We start from the raw sequence: 19,705 nt of genomic DNA, 5'->3' as shown, positions 1-19,705 counted from the left end.
TGCTCACCAATTCTCCACTGAGCTGCATGGTTAATCCTCAAGGCTACACCAAGATGACAGTGCTGGTTGAACACTCTAAGGTTTTCTTTGTATGGTGATATCAGGAAGGAACGTAGTTGGAATCCTCCAGGTCTATATGTACCTGGAAAAGGAATAGCCAACCAGGATGACTAACTGGGCCTCAGTCTGCTGAAAATGATAGAGATATAAATATGTCCCCATAGCTACTCATTCTTCTTGGGCTGGACTTTCAAAGAGGGCATTCTGGCTCTTTTCCATCCCTCAAAATTGCATTAAGGTTAAGTTAATGGACTTTGGAACCATACTTGGCCCTGGGCACACTACCTAATGTTGGATGTGCCTCTATAGCTTCATCTGTAAAGTGGGAATAAATATGTCCAACCTGGCCCTCTTTCTGCTCTCATGATGACATTCCTCCTTCCCTCTTGTTCACTGAAGGAGGTGATTGACTCAGAAGGAGATAAGCAGGCTTTCTATCGCCTGTAGACCCTGATTCCCTTTGTCTCACTCCTCTCATTCCTCAAATTGAGCTCCACTTTTTTTTTGTTTGTTTGTTTTTTTGTTTAAAGTAACTGCTGCTGTAGGCTGAAACTACACTCATAGAAATCGCACCTCCATGGGCAGCCCCGGTGGCGCAGCGGTTTAGTGCTGCCTGCAGCCCAGGGCGTGATCCTGGAGACCCGGGATTGAATCCCGCGTCGGGCTCCCTGCATGGAGCCTGCTTCTCCCTCTGCTTGTGTCTCTGCCTCTCTCTCTCTTGCTCGCTCTGTATCTCTCATGAGTAAATAAAAGAAAATCTTAAAAAAAGAAAAAAAAAGAAATCGCACCTCCAGATCCTGGAGACAGAGTCTTGACGAAATAAATCCGTAAAGCCTGAATCTCTAAGGAGGCCCACCCCGGACTGTGTTCAGGGCTGATTGGAAATGAAGCTCCTTCTCAGATGTCTGGCTCATCCCAAGAAGCCTGTATGTCCTGCCCTGAGGCCTGAAATGATATGGACTTGCTTAGGGAAATGAACTGATAAGTACTTGGTTCCTACCCCCTACTCCACTCATTTCAGAAACAAGTAGAGCTCTTGAGCCAGCTGCGTAAGGAACACTAATTCTACTAATGCCTTCTTTCATTTTGATACATAGGAATAATTCTTTTTCCAACCTGTGAGCCCCATTACTCATCCACCCTTCTGGATTGATGAATAGTTTTCCCCATTACAGTCTCTGGTTGCTGGGCTGGCTTCCCTCTTTCTTCTCGATGAGATCACAATTTAGAGGGACACAATTTCTGTCCTCTTACTGTTTTGTGTTTCTCTTCAGAATTATTAACTTGTGAGATACACTTAGAGAAGCTAAAGTGTGTATAACACTGTGTTGATGGGTGAGTTAGTGGGTGGTCATATAATCCCCAAGTCAACATAATATACAGAAATCGTTGTCAATAATGCTGTGAAGGGAATGTAATTGAGTATGTTCCAACAAATTTCCATATTCCGTGATTGAGCAGACATTATATTCAAAATAAAAATAAGGGAGACACTGACTGGGGCTCTGGAATTTGGGGGCATGGAGATTTTTTCACTGTGAAACACTTATTACACCCCAAACCCACTTTTAAAGGGACCAGTGAGAAGGGAAGTACATGAAATATAGATGAGGCTGAGACTTCCTGTGTGTGTCAGAGAAATCTTGCAGGTATAATTGACTTTTTGGGGAAATTATTTGTGAACTCAAATTGCTACCTTTTCAATCAGCATTTATACCATTCTTTAGTGCTTGCACATATTGGTCCTCATCCATCCCCGGAGGCAGGTCAAAAGATAGGTCAGCATTTTTATCCCTGGGTGATCTTGGAGAAAAATGAAATCCCCAAGGCTTAAAGAATTATCTTATGTCAAGTAGTGACCAAATCGCCAGGGTTCTAATAGGAGCTTATAGCCAGATCATCTCAGGTCTGGGGGCTGAGTCCCATAGCCAGGCTGCTTCCTCACATCCCAAATTAAACAGAAGGTTTAAATTTCCCTGCAAGTAAGAGCGAGAACAGTAGATTGTTGGAATGAAGTGTTTACACACCAATGTAGAGAAAAGGGCTTATGAAAGACTTAAGATTTAAGCTGTGTGTTTAAAAGAAAAAGAGAAGGCAGAGCAGAGATGGTTGTGATCATTTTTATGGCTGAAATGTCAGTGTAGACAAATACAATCTTTGCAGGGAGAAGGATGGATTGGAGAACATATAAATGGTTCACAGTGTGAAGTGTTTATGGAGGCAGCAAGCTGAGTTTGACACCGGAGAATATGGTGATAAGAAAATTTATTTTGGATACAAAACAGACTCAAAAACCCAAGTTACCCATTATCAAAACTGGAAATCGAGGGTGATTTAAAATTACTCGCATTAAAAATTAATCCCTTTAACATTGTACTCTACTTTAATTGCCCTTAGCTGTTACAAATACAGCATGTCCTCAGCATCAAAGAAGTTAGTTACCATGTTAGGAAAAGGGCCACTTTATAATTCACCAAGTGGAGAATCTACCCAGAAGAGAGAGTGTCCTGGGATCTTGGGTTCAATGATCAAGAGAAACCAGGGAACCTAACTTAAAAGGTAGGAAAAATGGACCAATTATGTGAAACATTTACACTCTGAGTATGGGAATATAGGATTACAGAGGTATTTGATTTCAAGACAGCAAATGAGAGGGAATTGGACACTCCGATGAGAAATACATGGGATTGGAAGAGAGCTGAAACATTTTATCACAGCACACCAAAGAGTAATTCCACTAAAATGAAGACTACTGAGAATTGAAAACAAAAACAAAAACAAAAACCTACCAACCAACCAACCAACCAACCAAAACCCCCAACATCTAATTTGACTTTCAAAAAGCTCTGTGGTGTAACACCCAGAATCAGTAGGTCAAAGGAGTCTTTCATTATGACCTTTTGCCTTCGGGCTGAGGCCGCCCGGACCATCCCGGTGGATAATTGCTTAAGGTTCTTGTGGAAAGGAAATTCCAAGCCCCCCTTCCTCCGCCGCCACCCCTCCCCGCCCCCGGTAATGCATACCAGGGACCAATGGTCCCTGTGCTAGAAGGTTTCCTCTCCAAGGAGCCTAAAATCCCTGTGGCCACAACTTAATCACTTCCTCGCGTTCCTGTAGCTAGTCCCAGTTGAGCTCAAGATCCTCTATTTACATGATCACATGATTTAAAAAGATCATTTGAGGCTCCCTCCACATTGTGTCTTAACTACGGTTTAATAATGCAAGAAGTGTTTGTACAGGAACTGCTGACAAGCGGAGGAACTTGGATGTGTCTTGGTTTGTGCTGGCTGGCTTCCCCAGAATGACCTTCTGACCCTAAGCCAGCTCCATCACTTCCTGCAAGGACCAGGCTCACTCAAGTCTTGTTGCCTCCCCAAGCCCTCTCTTAGGAGTTACTTTGTACAGGGCAGACATGGAGGCCCATTCTAAGACCACAGGATGATAGCAATCTCTCTTCACTTGCCCCAAGCCCCCTCTTTATGGTTGTTTGTTTTGTTTTGTTTGTTTGGGTTGTTGGGAGGTGGGGGTGGCTGTGGCTAGGGTTCTGAGCCTGGTCCTCCACCTGCTGGGTAACAAGATTAATCTGTCTTTTGTCTCTCATGTGGCCTAGCATGTGTATGCTAAAAACACAAGGTGACATTTGGCTAATTTTTTGCTAATGTAGATAAGGGGGAGCTGTCTAGGGAAGCTTCTTTTTGCCAGGTAATTGGTACATCTTAACAGCGGCCTTCTGTAGATTTCGTCCTCTCGTGTTGTGTACTGTTAACTGTGGGAATTTCTAACTAATTAAGAAAGGGTTTGGGTAGCACACCAAGCTGGAGAGGTAATGTTTTGATCTGGTCAGGTTTTGCTGCATCGTATCTCTCAGGGCTAGGTCAGAATTTTTATGGGCCCATGGCTGTGCTGGGACTGCTCCTTTAATTTATTATTTTTAACTACTTTTTAAAAGATTATTTATTTATTTATTAGACACACACACAGAGATAGAGAGAGAGAGAGAGAGAGAGAGAAACAGGCAGAGGGAGAAGCAGGCTCCATGTGGGGAGCCTGCCGCGGGACTTGATCCCGGGTCTCTAGGATCACGACCGGGGAAGAAGGCAGCCCTAAACCGCTAAGCCACCGGGGCTGCGCTATTTTTAACTACTTTTAAAACTGAGACTGGAATGCATACACATCGGAAAATAAAACTCCTTCATACCCCAGACTCCTAGTGGCCTTCTCCCATAGCATCAAATATAGCTCTTCACACAGTATACATATATATTTAACAGATGCTGGCTACATGAATGGACTTATTGGTAATTAGGAAAGATGGGGAGAAAAATTGGAAGGCAGAAACTAAAACATACTCAGCACATGCAAAGGAAGAGGCCTTATGAAATAAAAAAGTATTCTATAAGCATATGAGGGACAAAGATGGATTCTTATAAAAGGCTTATTGAAATATAATTTACTGGGCAGCCCCAGTGGCTCAGCGGTTTAGCACTGCCTTCAGCCCAGGGTGTGATCCTGGAGACCCAGGATCGAGTCCCACATCAGGCTCCCTGCATGGAGCCTGCTTCTCCCTCTGCCTGTGTCTCTGCCTCTCTCTCTCTCTCTCTGTGCCTCTCATGAATAAATAAATAAATAAATATATATATAAAAAAGAAATCAAATTTACTGAGGATCTGTTATATGTCAGGTCCTGGGCTGGTACAGAGTTGGAAGGTGAAGCACTGTCAAACTCTGATAAGCTCAGTTAGTGCAGAGGAAAGTCTTCTAAGTTGTACTTTGTTGAGCTCAAACTCACAGGAAAAAGACTTACAAATAATTACAGTATGTATAATGAGGACTGTAGTAGAGGTATGTACTAAGTACTTTAAGAGCCTAGAAGAGCAACTCGTTATGGCTTCTGGAGTCAGGAACATCTTATCAATGGAAGAAACACTTGTGCTTTCTTAAAGGATGCCTTTAAGTTCTCCTAATGGAGAGAAAACAGGAATTCTAAACCTAGCAAACATAAAGAGGATGAGAATGTAGACGATGATGCTTGAGAGGAATCTGGGGACCAGGTTATGTTGGGCCATGTGTGTCAGCTAAGGAGAATGATGTTTGTCTTGAAGTGGAACTGTTGGAAATTTTTAGGTTGAGAAGTGATCCCCTTAGGGCAATTTTGATGGTGGTTTGAGAAATAGATTGAAGCTGGGGTTGGGAGAGTGAAGTAGGGGTGGGGATGGACTAGAGTCAGCCAGGGTTAGGAGGCTACAGCAATAGTCCAAGCCATGTATAGTGAGAAAGTCAACTAGGTCACTCTGGTGGGAATGGGACAAACTAGAGACACTTCTAGGTTGATTTACATAGTTAACTATGCCTTGATAGTTAACTGGAACAAGGGGTGCTGGAAGTTGAGGCTGATGCTGAGTTCTTCATAAGGCTACTGTGTAGGTAGAGTACCACAAACGGAAATATGGAGTACAGGAGACTAGGGCACGGAGTAAAGATTCAGTGAATTAAACTTAAGGCATGTTGAGTTTGAGAATCCTGTGGTACAACCAGTCCAAAAATCTTAGCAGGGGAAAAGAGAGTTTCAATGATATAAGGAGAGTTAGCAGTATCAAATGTTCCACAAAGGTCAAAAAAGATAAAGATTGAAAAGTAGCCATGCGGTTTGTTAATTAGGATGTCAACCATAACCTTTGTGAGGGCAGTTTCAGTAGAAGAGAAAGGAAACCAGTTACAATCGACTGGTAGCTAAAAAATTACTAGAAAATATATCTAGAGTATATTTATATAGAAGGGAAGTAGCAAGATAGTACAATGGAGAGGAGCCTTACTATGTAACCTCTCTTTACTTACAGCATGGGGGAATTATACCACAAAGAACAACTTGAAACTGGCCACACAATGTTCCTATCCTTAGAGTCCAGAGACCCAAGCTTATGGGGTTTCTGATGAAAGCAGCTTTCTCCTCTTGGCTCTTGGAGGCTTTATTCTCCTCCTTACTTCCCTGAAGCACCCATGAAGACCTAAGACACCAGGCCCAAGAGGAGAATGTACCCCACAAGGAGGACATTTCCTCTTTCTTTGGTCTAAGGCTGCTTTTGAACCCTTGATTCTTGTCCTTGTGTGACTGACATTGAGATTGAAGACCCCATTCGCCCTTCGCCCTTCACCCAAAGAAGGGTTATGAGACCCTTTGGTCCCAGAAGGAAAAAACAATCACATCAGAATAGAAGCGTCCAATGATCAAAAAAGATAGTCATACATCGTTTCTGATTTGGCGTTAGTTTAAGATGTAGGGGTGATGGGTGAGGTAAGAATAAATAGCATGTAGGGGAAGTTAAAACAACTTATTTTCTAATGTATTTTATCGTGTGTGTGAAGTAGAATTCTAGGACTATTGCTGAAATGGCGTGGGGGACAGTGGGCCAACTGGGAGAGTTTGGAGCATGGAAATTGGAGCCACTTAGGAAAGGGTAAAATATTGCCTCAGAGCCCAAAGGTCCCACTGAACACATAAATTGTACACTCATCCAGTCAGCATAGTTATGTGATTTTTTTTTCCTCCCCAGCAGAGTGGCAGCCTGGGGGCATAGATGGTAGGATGTATGCAAAGCTGTAGATTGGCAAAATGGGCACAATAGAAGGACAGTGATATGAAGGATCCTCGGATGCTGATGAGAATGTGGTTGAAAGTCTTGGTCCTGAGGCCAGGGAAGGAAAGAAAAAAATAGACAAGAGTGCTGATGGACCAAGAGAGTGGGAGGGGGTAGAGGAAGCCCATGTTTTGCTAAGGCTGGAAGGTGGAGAAATAAAGGAAAGAGCCTGATAGAATAAAGAGCAGAGTTTTTGGCTAGCCAATGGATTTCTGAGATTCAGACTTCAGAGATAATAGAAATAATTCTGGGGTTGGGATGTGGGAGCCATACATCATACATTGGTATGCTGAAAATGCTATGGTCATCAGATTTCTTAAACTCACTAAAATAAAGCTATCCTTGAAAATCATTTTGATAAGACCCCCAAATAGGCAAAATGTGGAAGGCATTGGCTCATCATGCAGTTAGGAGATAGGACAGCAAAAAATAGACCTTATAAAGAACAATACATGGAGACCTCACTTTGTGGGTGTCCTCTTAAGGGAATGAACTAACACAATAGCTAATTTTATATTCCAGAGTTTTGGCTTCTCTGGAAAAATAAGATGATCCTGGCAGCACTGGGCCAGGACTCCTGTGTCACAGCTGTAAGATTGCTTACCAGGTTATCTGAGTCCCTATCACTCCATATTGCTACCCCACACCTGGCTGAACATCAGTTGCTATTTATCATTATGTTCACATTATCTTTCTTAGAGTTAGGAGGAAGGTGAAGTATTTCTTATATCTGAGGCTCTTTTAAAACTAGAAAAACAAAGATGAATCAAGAAGAGTATTCCTCTGTTCTCGATATGCAAACATGTCACTGCTGAAACTATAAATTATGATGCTATTATAAAACAAATCCTTCTAGCTTTAGTCATTACATTACCCACCTGGTTCCTTATGGGCATTTGCGTTTGCAGTGATTCTTGTAATAAAATGAGAGTAGAAATACATCCGAATACATGCAAGTTTACAAAAGTTTACAAAAAAGTTTACAAAAGCATGAAAAGCAATGGTAATTTTTAGAGCAAATAATATCATTACTTTTGTTGTTGGGGTAGTCTTATCAAATCTTGAGTAATTGATAGATTCCTTCAAAGTGCTACCTAACTCAGTAGCCACTGAGGATGATTTAATGAATTGTTCCTCAGTGGCTGGAAAGTGTCGATGTAATTCCCTGAGTGTCTAGCCTCTTGGCAGCCATATATACTCATAGAAGGTGGAGCCAAGGAAAACGGGTGAAGGATCTTTAGTGTCAGAGGAGAGGAAGAGTATGAAAATGAAAGCTTTTGGCAGGTCTAACTTGCCTCTGGAGCCCAGGAAGAGAGGTGATTGCAACCTATCTCTCATTAAGGATCATGATAAAATAAACATAATCCAACCCTTAGGAGCATACTAGATTAAAATCAACATCTTGAATTAACTCAGGAGGCAGAATGGGTAGCCAGCGAGGACAAGTACTTTGATGTAATCTGGTATTTCCTTAAAGCATTATGCTCTTCTACTTTCTGCTCTACTTAGCTCTCACATTAAGCATATGGGAGCAGTCGAATATGAAGGCTCAGAGGTTGAACTGCATCTTTGGAGAGATACAGAAATAAAATGAGATTGAGATTTGGGAAATGAAAATTGTTATAATACATTGAGGGGAAAAATAATCTGAAGGCCAAGTGCTCAGTGAGTCAGAAAAAGTTTGAGTCGTAATGTTAGACCCTGCGAACTGGAAACTAGATATGAATTCATAACCTACAAGGGTATAAATGACGGCAAGAAGTCAGTAAACAGCGTCAGTGTTATTTTGGGAGGCTGAAGGAAGGTTATGATGGACCAGGGAGCCCAAATAGCTTATGTTCTACAAATCAAATTAAAGAGACAAATAGAAGACAGTTTGGTGAGGGTGACAATAAAGATTAAAGGCTGAGATGGACTGAAAAGTGAAGAAACCTTAAATAAAGCAATGTATTACATAACAGGATAATGAGAGTTTAAAGGTATTTATTGGTTTTAAACATTACAAACAAATTACGAACATCTAACCGTGTGTATAGAGATATAATAAATTGTCACAAGCACCATAGAGTTATCCAGAAGGAGCATTTTATTCGTGTCTTGCCTATCTCTTATTGCCCTGCCCTGAAAATTTTTCTGAAGGAACCATTAGACAGGATTTGCTGAGGAATGACTATGATATTTTGGCTCTTTTTCTAACTCTAACTTCTATGAATTTTACAATGCCATGAAAACACTTACGCAAAGATTTTGGCAAAATATTTACAATCTCTTCAATAACACTGCTCATGGAATAGGAGAAATGGAAAGCAATCACTTAGTAACTGCAGAGAGACAAGCAGGAAGGAGGAGAAACAATTGCTTACTATGCTGTTTGTGATGAAAAAAAATCTGAGTTTAGCTATTAAAAAGCCTGCTGAGAGCTGAGAACCGCACATGTCAGAGGAACATGCTGCTTCCCATGACCATGTAGAAGAAGTGGTACCTGCAGTCTGGCTGTTGGTGTGATGGAGAACTACAGCTATAACATCAGCAGGCGTGTGACCAGCAGCTTGTGGGAGACAAGCTCTTAGGGGGATAAAAAGGAACCTGGCACAGGCCTTGGGCTTCTGGCATCACTAGCTACAGGTCTGCCAAGATGCTTTGGGAAACGTTTTAATTTAAATGCCAAGTCTATTTCAACGAAGTCTCCCTGGTTTGACCTGCTGGGAGTCCAGAGTGAGATGGATAGGTGCTCATTTTGGAGAGCATTAGGTGAATTAGATGGTGGTTTAATTAAAAAAACATCCTGGAGGTTTAAATCTGTATTTGTCCCCCTACTCACTGGGGGAAACTCATGGGGTACGTTGCAAAGTACAGGACTCTTGTAGCATGTTACTAGTGATTAGTAAATGCGGGGAAAGGGCAGAGATACCTTCAGGCAGTTACTCAAAATATCAAATTTAGAAAACGTGCAGAACAGAGGCCCAGCATTTTTCCTTTCCTTCCCCTCAGTTTCTTCATTCGCTGGCTACTATGACTGTGAATTTGATATAAAGCAGATTAAGAACCTGATTTGAATTATTTGAATATTTTCTTGCAAGACTATCAAGATAGAAAAAAGTGTTTGAATAAAAACTAGAACAAAAAGAAAGAAAAGAATGAGGGAATAAAATATTAAAACATTGTGGTCCATCGACGCTAAAATATTTGTTAGCGTGTAGGCCCAGATCGTCTAGAAATGAATAAAAGCTTTTCTGATGAGTTACAAAAACATGAATCCAGAAGATCAGAAGAATTAACACGCCCCCAAGAATAACATGAAGGTATTTGAAGTTTCTTCAGAGGCAAGGGCGGGTATGTATATGTATGGAAAGCCCGTTTCCTCAGGCTACCTGGCTGTTTACTACATCACGCTAATGAAAGCAAAGTCTTTAAGTACACCCCCCCCCCCCCCCCCCCAGTGGACTATCCTTTGCGCCCTTCGGGAAGTGCACGCTCGGAAAAGGAAACGCTAGCTGGACAAGAGCTGAGGTCTTGCAGAAGCGCGGGGGAGGCTGGAGCCAGGGAACCAGGGATGGGGAGGTGGGTGGGGCCAGGCTGGGTGGGGCCTCGGGTACCACCCTGCGGAGTTTGAGCGGGTCTGGCTGGAGGGATGGAGATCCTGGGAGATGTTTGTGCTGAGGGGCGGGCGGCAAGGTCAGGGTTGATTCTCAGGCAGGCCACTCTACCTGAAGCATTAGGGGAGGGGCAGAAGGCAAAAGGACCAGAGAGAAGAGGGACTGGCTGTTGTGATCCGAGTAGGATCCTGCTCCGAAAGATGAGCCTGACCTAAGGCGGGGACCCGCAGTGGGCTAGATGAGCCCGCGTCCCTGGCGGCGGGCTCAGGAAGGACACTGGGAGGGAGGGAGGCAGGACGGTGATAAATCCCCGTAGGGCGACTCCGAGGGCACAGAACCCGCTCCGCTGAGGTCCTCTACTCTTCACCCCCCCCCCCCCCCCCCGCGCTCCAGCATCCTAGCATCCAGTTGAACCAATTCACAGTTCGGGAGCCCGGGGAACGGAATTGGTTTCCGTGTGTGAAATAGGGCTGGCCCGCTGGGGAAGCCCAGAGGGGAACGTCCGGAGGGCCCGTTCCCGAGCTGGGTGCGAGGCGAACGAGTCCCGCGCGCCGGCCGGGGCTGGAGGAAGGCGGGGAGGCCGGGCCCCCAGCTCCAGACCCCCGCTCCGGGCCCGCGGCCTGCGCGGCGTCGCCCCTCGGGCGCCAGGCGGGGACTGGCAGTTGCCGCAGCTTTAGGGGCGCCCGGAGGTGCAGGACCCGCGGCCGCCGCCGCTTGTCGTCCGCTAGGCCGGCGGCGAGGTCCCCGCGGGGCAGGCACGACGGCGGCGACCTCGGGCGGCTCGCGGTGGGTGCCCGCGGCCTAGGGCGCGCAGCGGCGGCCCCGGAGCAGACCGCGGCGCGCGGGGGCGGGGGCGGGGGCGGGGGCGGGGCGGGGGCCCGGGTGTCCCCGGAGGCGCTGCCGCGGGCCCCGCCGCCGCTCGGGCTGCCGGGCCGCCCCTGCCCGCCGTGCGCTTCCTCTCGGCGCCGCCGCAGGCCTCGGCGGGGACCCTGGGGTGCGCGGCGGGGCTCGGCGCGCGACGGCCTCCGGGGAGCGGGGTCCGGGGAGGCTCGGCCCGCCCGCCCGGGGCCGCGGCACCCTCGGAGGCGCCTCCGCGAGGCCGGAGGGCGGCGGGCGCCCGGCCGCTTCCCCGCGCGCCGGCCGGAGCTGGGCACCACGGCCCGGGGCTGGGGGCCGGGTTCCCGCGCGCCGGGCGCTGCGATCGCCCCGGAGGCGGTGCCCGGGGCCCCGGGGAGGGCGCCCCCAGGCCCTCGGGCGGCAGGCGCGCCGCCTCGGGGAGGGCGCCCCGGGGCGCGGTGCGCGCCCGGCCCGCGCGGCTATTTTTGGCGCCCGCGGCGGCTCGCGTGCGGGGCGTGTTCTCCTTCCCCAGGTACGCGAGCGGGGCCCCGCCGCCGCCGGAGCTCACTGGGTCTCTCTTCTCGCCCCTGCAGGAATCTGCCGAGAAGTGTGCCGCCACGACTGGGACCGTGCGCGAGGCGAGCTCGAAACAAACATCACAGCTAAATTAAAAAAAAAAAAAAAAAAAAAAAAAAAAAGCGGAAGAAGCGGCGGCGGAGGCGGCGGCGGGAGGCGGCGAGGAGGAGGGGCCGCGCGCGGCGGCCCGAGGCGGCGGCGGGGACGCGGGGACGCGGGGACGCGGCTTTGTGCTGGCGGGTCGTGGGGCGCCCATGGCGGAGTGCGGCCGGGGGGGCGCCGCCGGCGGGGCCCTGCCCACCTCCCCGGGCCCGGCCCTCGGCTCCAAGGGCGCCCTGAAACCTGCAGCCGGGGAAGGCGGCGGCGGCGGCGGCGGCGGGGGAGGTCGCCTCGGCCACGGGCGGGCGCGCTGTGACAGCGGCGGGGTTTCCAACGGAGACTGCAGCCTCGGCGTGTCCGGGGACGAAGCCCGAGCCAGCCCCGCCAGGGGACCCCGCGGCGCCGCGCTCGCCCCGGCCCCCGGCGCGGCCGCCTGCCCCCTCCCCCGGGAGAGCAAACCCGGCGGCCTGCCCCGCCGCAGCAGCATCATCAAGGTAGGTGGGAGAAGGGCGCTCAGCCGCGCACCCCCGCCGCCCCCGGGGTCAGCCCCCGAGAGGGGAGGGGTCGTAAGCGGAGCCCCCCTGCTGACGGGAACCGCTGGTGCATGGGCGCTTGGGGTGCTGGAGCAGGGATGGGATGCAGATGGCATTCGGAAAGAATGGAGAGGTGATCCTTGATGTGCAGGGGGAGCCGTGCTCGGACGCTCCGGGTTGAACTTGGGGCTGTCACCTCCCCCAGCACTGGCCTGGAATGATGGCCTGTACCCGGCTGGGCAGGACATGCTCCTTCCTCTGTGGTAGCCTTGGCCGGTAACGGACTCCCTGCGAGGTGTCTATTGTACGTTAAAGACAGTGGTTATGGGAAAACATTTTCTTAAAAATCCCAGGTGGTGAACAGAGGTTATTCAGTAGGTTTCTTCTGATCAGTATCTAGTTGCCTCTTGCAAACGGTTGTACTTGGAGGGTGCAAAATCTCTGGTCACTCAGTCCGGGGGGGGGGGGGGCAGCGGGGGGGGGGCGGGGATGGAGGTTTCTGAACATAAATGAAGATTTCCGCTTTCTTAGGCTCCAAAGCACTGAGACATTACAGTTCTGCACAATTTAATCTTTTCCTTGCTGCAGTTAGGCAGGCCTCCAGTTCTGTGGAAGTTCTTTTGAGCAGTTTGCCTGGTTTTGGTATCTTTTGCAGAGCGTTCCTTAGCAGAAGAAAGGCGGCAATTGTTTTGTGCATCTTAAACTCAAGAAGTGACATTAGGAACTCCTCTTGAGTTTGTGGTGGTTTCATTCTAATACTACATTTTGGTCTGCAGTGTAAAAATATTTCTCGTGACGTGGAAGTGAAAAAAAATAGTTCATCAGCTAAGAAGAGCAGAGCCTTAAGCAAGAGTAGCTCATTCTGCTTAAGTTCAGAGCAAATATGAAAACATTTCTTTCTGAAAATCAGGGGGTTACCAGGACAGTGAGCAGCAAAGCACACTGACAGGGAAGCACCCACCCTTCCTGTGACCCATGGGAGAGAAGGCGAAACAGGCCACAGTAAAGAGAATTGGCGCTGGTGGTATTTGAAATTTAATCGGACCTCCAGAAATCCTCTAAGGACTCTGTAGCGTCTCATGGCGTTATCAGCTTCTGCAGTAATCGAGTGAAATATACCACCTTCCTACTCTGTAACAGGCAGTTGTGAAACTGCTTTTCGCTTTGTCATCTGTTTGTACAGTTTATGTCTGGGCAAGGGCATGAGTGAAGGGCTTAAAGATCAAGTGTATTAACTGTCTGCAGTAGGCGTGGAGAATTTAAGGAAAGTAACCTATTTTTTGCTGCATACCTGGCTTTTACAAAGTGACTTCTATTTTCTTTTACCCTGTAAGCTTATGTTTCCTTGGCAGTTGCTTTCAGCTATGCGAGATAATCAATCCTGTTAACAGAGTTCTGTGTCATGTCTGTTTTTATTGGCTGCCAGGTACTTGTAGTGATATTGCATTGTGGTGTTAATGAAATTTGAGGTGAAAATTCCGGGGAAGGGACCAGCCTACCTAATTTGAATTTTCTTCCCCAATTTTATGGAGGACCTGTTTTTGCACTGTTTTTTTTTTTTTTTTTTTTTTTAAATCAAGCTTTATTGGTGTCCATACTGGGATCCACAGTGTAACTTATTTAATTAAAACAGCTGTTTTAATTTTATATTCAGAATGGGAAGAAAGATGATTTGCTGATATTTCTGATATGTGGAGTTGAGACCATGTTGGTAGATATCATTTCTTCATTGAAGATTCTAGAAGCACATGGGGAAATCACTAACTATTCAGCAATCACTGCTTTTGAATTTTGAAACTTTGAAAGATATCTTTGTCATTTTTCTTTTTTCTAATGAAGGCAGCTGGTTTCTTGTTCAGAGTTGTATCCCTGGATACACAGTCCCAGGAACATAGTAGGGGCTCAATAGATTGCTTCCTGAATGAATGGAGGCATGATAAGGAAATACATTTCTCCAAGTTCTCTTAATTTCTAAAATTGGTAATTTGGTATTTACCAGTCTCATATCTTGTTCATTTTCTTATACCTCCTAAGATGACTTGATTTACTCCTTTTTCTTAACTCTGTGTCAGTGTGTCAATGTACATTTTCTTAAACATCCTTTGAAACTATGACAATAGTGTTGAAAGTTGATCAAGCCTCGGTTATAGGAAAGGGGTATACGGTTATAGGAAAGGGGTATACCGTATTTAAGTATGTAACTGACTTGATATGTTTCCCTTTGAATTGGTGCTTGAAGGATCAAGATTTTAGAAACTTAGTATGGTGTTTTCTACAGACATAATGGTATCAAGGCAATATTTTGATAGAATAAAGGGATCTTTAACGTCACATTTCGTAAAGCAATGAATAGTGCACATTTTTGTCACATGAGTGGCAGAAATGATTTCACTTTGTTAAAAAATAGTAAAAAACAAAACAAAACAAAAAACTTAGCAGAAGCTCATGTAAAAAAGCAATAGAGCTATCTTTCTCTGGCTTCCTTATGTTCTTTTTGAATATAATGGATGAATTCAGTCAGGTGATGGCAACATAGAGGCAGGAGTAGATGGGTAAGCAAGGTGATAATTGGGGGCTTGAGAGCATGGCAGGGAGTTGCTAGCTAAGGAACAGAGGCCAATATTTAGGGGGTTGCTTTAGTTGAAATGTTGGGCTTGTGAGCTGTGCCTGTTTCCTAGCTTCCATTTTCATTACCATCTTGACATTTCTCTTAGGTTGGGGATCCCCAAGTCAGAGGGAGAAATAGCAGCCCATATGTGATAAGCAGTGAGCACAGAAAGAGGATTATTGCTTAGATGCAGGACATATGCAGAAATACACTGTGGGCTGACCAGAATTATATTTCTCATTTAAAATGATTTCTTTGGAACTCCATCTGTTTTGTAAATATGGTGTTGAGTAAGAAATTGTTGTAAAACTACATTTTCTGCCAAAATAGATGCACAGATCTGTACTAAGAGAGCTCCTTGGTTATGGTAACAATGTGATGAAAATTCAGAGTGAGCAACCCTATAGAATCTTTTACAAATACATTGAGAAGATAAATAAATCATGGAACACATCATCAGACTTCTCTACTTTTCCTTAGCTTATTGGAAATCATGTTACACTTTTTAGATTATTTATAAAGGCCCATTACCAAATTTTGAGAGAAGGAGCCATTATATTTGTCATCTTAAGTAATCTAGTAAATGAAAACATCACTTTCATTTTCTCTTTCCATATTTCATTTCATCACACCGGTACACCCCACGCTTTCTTTTGAAACAGTTAATTTGCTTAATTGTTTAGGCGACATCCACTTTTTACAAATAGCTCAATCCTTTAATTCAAAGACTTGGGCTAAAAATGTGAAGTAGCATTTTAGGCCTTTGATTTCCTTTTAATTTTACAAGTAGATGTAGTTAAAATGCCTATTAGTTTAGATGGTTTATTTTAATTTAAAGTTAATTGAATATTTTGGTCGGTACTTTTAAAAAGGTGATATAAATTGCATAAACAAAATTTACTCTTGGTGGTGTCCAGTTCTATGAGTTTTGACAGACACATTCGTGTAACCACCACAATCCAAATAGAGAATAAAAAAATTCATCACCTGCAAAAAATTCTTCGACTCCCTTTGTAGTCTTCCCCTCTTCACATGCCCAGACTATGGCAACTACTGATCCTGGGTACTTTTTTAATGAGTAGGAACGTAGAGCCATTGCATTATTTTGGTAGTTAAAAGTAATTACAATAGATACTGTTTATTAAACACACTATGTGCAAAAGACATGAAAAGTGCTTAACATAATTCTGTGACTTGGTCCTGTCCCAGCTATGAAGGCTGAAGAAAACTAGAGTTCAGACAGGTGAACCACTTGCCTAAGGTGCCAGAGCTGTTTTTTTTTTTTTTTTTTAAGATTTTTATTTATTTATTCATGAGAGACACACAGAGAGAGGCAGAGACACAGGCAGAGGGAGAAGCAGGCTCAACGCAGGGAGCCCAACGTGGGACTGGACCCCAGGTCTCCAGGATCAGGCCCTGGGCTGAAGGCGGCGCTAAGCCGTTGAGCCACCCAGCTGCCCAGTTTTAAATTTTCTATAATTAAGGTAGCATTGGTGGCTTGGAATGCTGGATTTATTCCCTTTAAATGCAGGAGATACTGGAGGGAACCCAAAGAATATTCCTGCTGGCAGAAGAGGTCAAGAGCTAATATAGCCAGGCAACTATAGTTACCTGTTGTGGCTGCTTTACCAGAACCTCCAGCTTCACTGGGACAGTGGTTGATTTTGCCCAAGGCAGCAGCCCTTATTTTTCTTAATACCATCATTGTTGCTATCATGGTGTATAGGGGAAGCACTTTTACCACCTTCATACCAACATATGTCTCTACGTCTTAATGCCAAACACCCCAAGGTGGGGATGAAGCAGACGTTTGCATATAATATACATTTAAACAAAATTAAATTATATTTAAACAAAATAATACGGATGGGATATCATATTATATTGCCGGTGGTTTAAATAAACTAGACTCCTTGAAGGCAAAAAGTTGGGCTTTATTTATCAGTTCTGCATGGATAACAGGCACTCAATAACCGTTTATTTAATTGGATCTTTAAAATAGTATCTGCGTTTGGCTTTAGATTTTTTGTTGTCAGATGGAGGGAAGGAGGCGACAACTGCATGCTCAACAAACTTGTGGGCATATCATATATAGTAAACAAACAGTAACTGGATCACAGAGTGAGTTTGTCTGAATAGATAGGCAGCCTGGATCATTTAGGTCAGAGAACTGTAATGCCCAATCAGCAACTCTCCACTTCACTTTGTCCTAATGCATTTTAGGCCACATAAGATAACTTTTGAAAGGCTAGGGAGTGGTTGCTTGTCTTAGCCTACTCAAAGAACTTTTGTCACAATTCAGAGTTCCATTTTCAGGAGTAATTAGAGGGTATTAATTTTCATACCCTAAAAATTACTTCCCCCCTTTCTTGTTTTCCAGCCTCGCCTCAAAGCAGTTGTTTGATCTCTGTTTTTTTTTTCTTCTTTTCTTTCACCAAATCCAAATAGACAACTGATAGGAAATTGTTTATTTTATTTTTTTTTAATTGTTGATCTTGGTCGCTTAAGTTATTTTCTTAGAATGCTCTCTCCCAGAATCTGTTCAGTTCCTTTTATAGTTCTGTGTGCTCTGCAAGGGGTGCTAAACTAGACTGTTCTTCTTTTCTTAAATACTTAAGTTACCCACCCCTCATTATTCAACAAAATAGGGCAATGCTATTTACATCCTAAATGCAGATATAAATGAGGTATGAACATTCATAGTTTCTCTCCAGACTTTATTTTATACATATGTGTTCAAGAATAGATGCTCAAGGAGTGCCTGGGTGGCTCAGTTGTTTAAGTGTTAGACTCTTGATCTCAGCTCAGGTCCTGATCTCAGCGACATGAGTTCAAGTCCTTCATTGGGCTCTATGCCCAGCTACTTAAAAAAAAAAAAAAAAAAAGTATAGATGCTTTATTTCTTATTAATATTAAGTTTTGGCTGTCATTAGTCATCAACTAGATCCTAGATTAGTTTAGCTACTTTCTAATTTTATATTAATGGGATTCTGTACTGCAGGGGTATTCAAATATTTTTTAATACTTCACCAGACACTGTGTGCTTGCAGGCTGCCCAAATGGCTTTTTTCTACTGATAAGAGTGGTAGATCAAGATAAAGTTGTGGTTGGCATAAGAGTATTACAGTAACTCAAACAGGTCAGAACCAGGGAAGTTTCAGTAGTACCTATTTTCCTTATGTCAGAATAATTTCATAGCTTTTGAGTGGTCAAAGTATATAATTAATCATGCTGAGCTTTCATGACAATGGTGTGAGTGGTTCCAGGCTGCTGGCAAGACACTTGGCCCCTGCCTAGTTCCAAGTAGTAGAAAAGGGCAGGTGGCTAGGCACTGCTGGCTGCCTGCTTGGTCACCTGGCAGTGGTAATTAGGTAAAGCATGTTCTAGCTAATACTTTCAGTTGGGCTGTACTGGGAGGTCTTGGGCTGCACTCAGGCCACATGTTGCATACCTGAATTGTTGAGGCAGAGCAGTGGTAAGAAAAAGAGAGAGTGTGGAGTTAGGTGCTTGGATCGACTCTGGCTCCCTCTCCTGTTCTGTGTGGCCTTGGGTGAGATAAATATTTAAGTCTGTGTGTCTAGTTACATAGTCTCTAAAATGGAAAGACCCCCCCCTCATAGTGTTGTGGGAAGATTAAATGGGGTAATGTGTATATGAAATATTCAGAGCGGTGCGTGGTGCCTGAGAAGCACTCAATAAGCACCACCTAGTATGTTTGTTTTTCTGATTTTTGGTTTCTCTTTCTTAGAGTTTATCCTGAGATGAGCAAACTCACTTAGCTCCATTTGAGTTGGAGATCTGCCATGCCCATTTTGGAAGTTTTGTCTTTGGAAATAATGCAGAATGTACCAAGAGAGATTTATCAGACATATTCTAAAGATGCTTTCAAAAATGATATGTTTTGGTGCCTTTCTAAATCTGATGCCTCAGTACAACTGTGCGCATGCCTCGGTCACCCCAGCCAAGTGATCAGAGGGTACTGAACATTGGTTTCATTGAGCCAAGCACCCATATGTCTTGATTTTCCCAGAACAGTCCAGATTTACACCTTTTGTCCTGATAAAATTATTAATAGTGCCTCCTTTCACTCTCAGAGGCTTCCTGGTTTGGATGATAAATAATATGGTCACCCTGCTGATCTGCTATGCCAGAGCCCCAGGTGACGACTCTCTATGCCCAACTTAGCCTTTAGATTTATACTTGTTTCTTCTCAGCCTGGGTGCTTCCCTCCTCTGTGTCCTCTTCAAGGTCTTCCTCAGGTAGTAAGAAGCAGAATTCCTCTGATGAATTGAATTGTTCTTTCTCTGCCTTCCAACCACCACTCTGTCGGTTTCTCTATATAGCCCTGGTTCCTTCCACCTCTTCTGTAACTTTGTCTTACTCACCTTGAGCTTATGGAGACACCTAGTTTAGTGCCTTGTGGAAAGCATGGTTTTAGGTATATACTTGTTGAAAAAAACTGTAAATGGATGAATAAATAGACAGGGGTTCAAACAAGATATTATTTAGACTTCGACTATGTTTTTAAATTGAGGTAAAATTGGTATAAACATTATATTAGTGGGTGTACATCATACTAATTTGGTGTTTGTAATGTACTACAAAGTGATTATCGCAAAAGTCTAGTTGCTGTCACTCTCTAGTAGGTCCCCTTTACACATTGTGCCTACCCCCCATGCCCATTCCCTCTTGATAACCACCAATCTGTTCTCCATAACTACAAGCTTTGTTTTGTAATATTTGTTCCTTTCCTCTTTGAAT

The 19,705-nt window shown here is 44.8% G+C and overlaps 1 protein-coding gene across 1 annotated transcript in view; it reads left to right on the top strand.

The window, feature by feature from the left end:
- The first annotated feature begins 11,958 nt into the window (after positions 1 to 11,958).
- The window catches only part of PLCL2 (phospholipase C like 2), a 185,828-nt gene continuing 178,081 nt past the window's right edge, over positions 11,959 to 19,705 (top strand). The window contains 1 exon segment of the mRNA XM_038570754.1: positions 11,959 to 12,297. Within this exon segment, the coding sequence (XP_038426682.1) occupies positions 11,959 to 12,297 (339 nt within the window).

This window comes from Canis lupus, chromosome 23 (assembly GCF_011100685.1).
Source record: "Canis lupus familiaris isolate Mischka breed German Shepherd chromosome 23, alternate assembly UU_Cfam_GSD_1.0, whole genome shotgun sequence".
NCBI lineage: Eukaryota > Metazoa > Chordata > Mammalia > Carnivora > Canidae > Canis > Canis lupus.
Note: the sequence above shows the minus strand (reverse complement) of the source record. Positions and strands in the feature narration are given on the sequence as shown.